The sequence below is a fragment of the Austrofundulus limnaeus genome, unplaced genomic scaffold (genome assembly GCF_001266775.1).
Source record: "Austrofundulus limnaeus strain Quisiro unplaced genomic scaffold, Austrofundulus_limnaeus-1.0 Scaffold177, whole genome shotgun sequence".
Lineage (NCBI taxonomy): Eukaryota > Metazoa > Chordata > Actinopteri > Cyprinodontiformes > Rivulidae > Austrofundulus > Austrofundulus limnaeus.
Genome location: NW_013952579.1, coordinates 926496 through 927108, shown reverse-complemented (window position 1 = coordinate 927108; position 613 = coordinate 926496). Strand labels below are relative to the sequence as shown.

General features: G+C 55.3%; 1 protein-coding gene across 4 annotated transcripts in view; it reads right to left on the bottom strand.

The window, feature by feature from the left end:
- Nucleotides 1-613, bottom strand: part of oprd1b (opioid receptor, delta 1b) — a 37332-nt gene that overhangs the window by 9523 nt on the left and 27196 nt on the right. For all 4 annotated transcript variants that reach the window (XM_014017840.1, XM_014017841.1, XM_014017842.1 and 1 more), the window contains one exon: nt 204-481. In XM_014017840.1, the coding sequence (XP_013873294.1) occupies nt 204-448 (245 nt within the window). In that variant the 5' untranslated portion in view covers nt 449-481. The remainder of the gene's footprint in view (nt 1-203; nt 482-613) is intronic.

Below are 613 nucleotides of genomic sequence, written 5' to 3'. Positions count from 1 at the left end.
TTACTCTGTATTTACCAGACTATGGTAATCCTGAGGTCGTGATGATGGGGCCCTTGAAAATTGTTGCCCAGGGTACAGCGAAGTGTTAATCCGGCCCTGCTTCTGACCCATCATCATCTGTATGCGTCCAGTAATTACTATTTATTTATCCATCAATCAAACACGTTTTTTTTCTTTCCTCTGTTTATTGTAGTGGGTCTTACCGGACCACTCCGTACATGACCAGCACGTTCCCCAGCAGCCCCACCACGCAGATGAGAGAGTAGAGCGCGGTGATGCACACGGCGATCATGAGCCCCGCGCTGTTCCTGCCTGCAGCTCCGCTCGTCTCGTTGCTTTTGGACGCTTCCAGCAGCGGGTCCTCAGAGAAGGAGGCGTTGTTGAGGGGAGCCGCGGACACCCAGGGGTGCTCCGTGAAGTCCTCTGAGGGAAGAGTTGGGAACGCCATGACGCGCAGAGAAGTCCTGTTTGTCCAGGGGTCCTGGGAACAAAGTGAATGGTCGGGATCAGGCGAGCGGAGAATGTTGGAGAGGGTTGCTCTCTCTCCTCCGCTCTGCGCGCCTGCGCCTGGACTCTGTGCGCAAAGCGGAGAGTGGTCTCCAAAACCACAGCC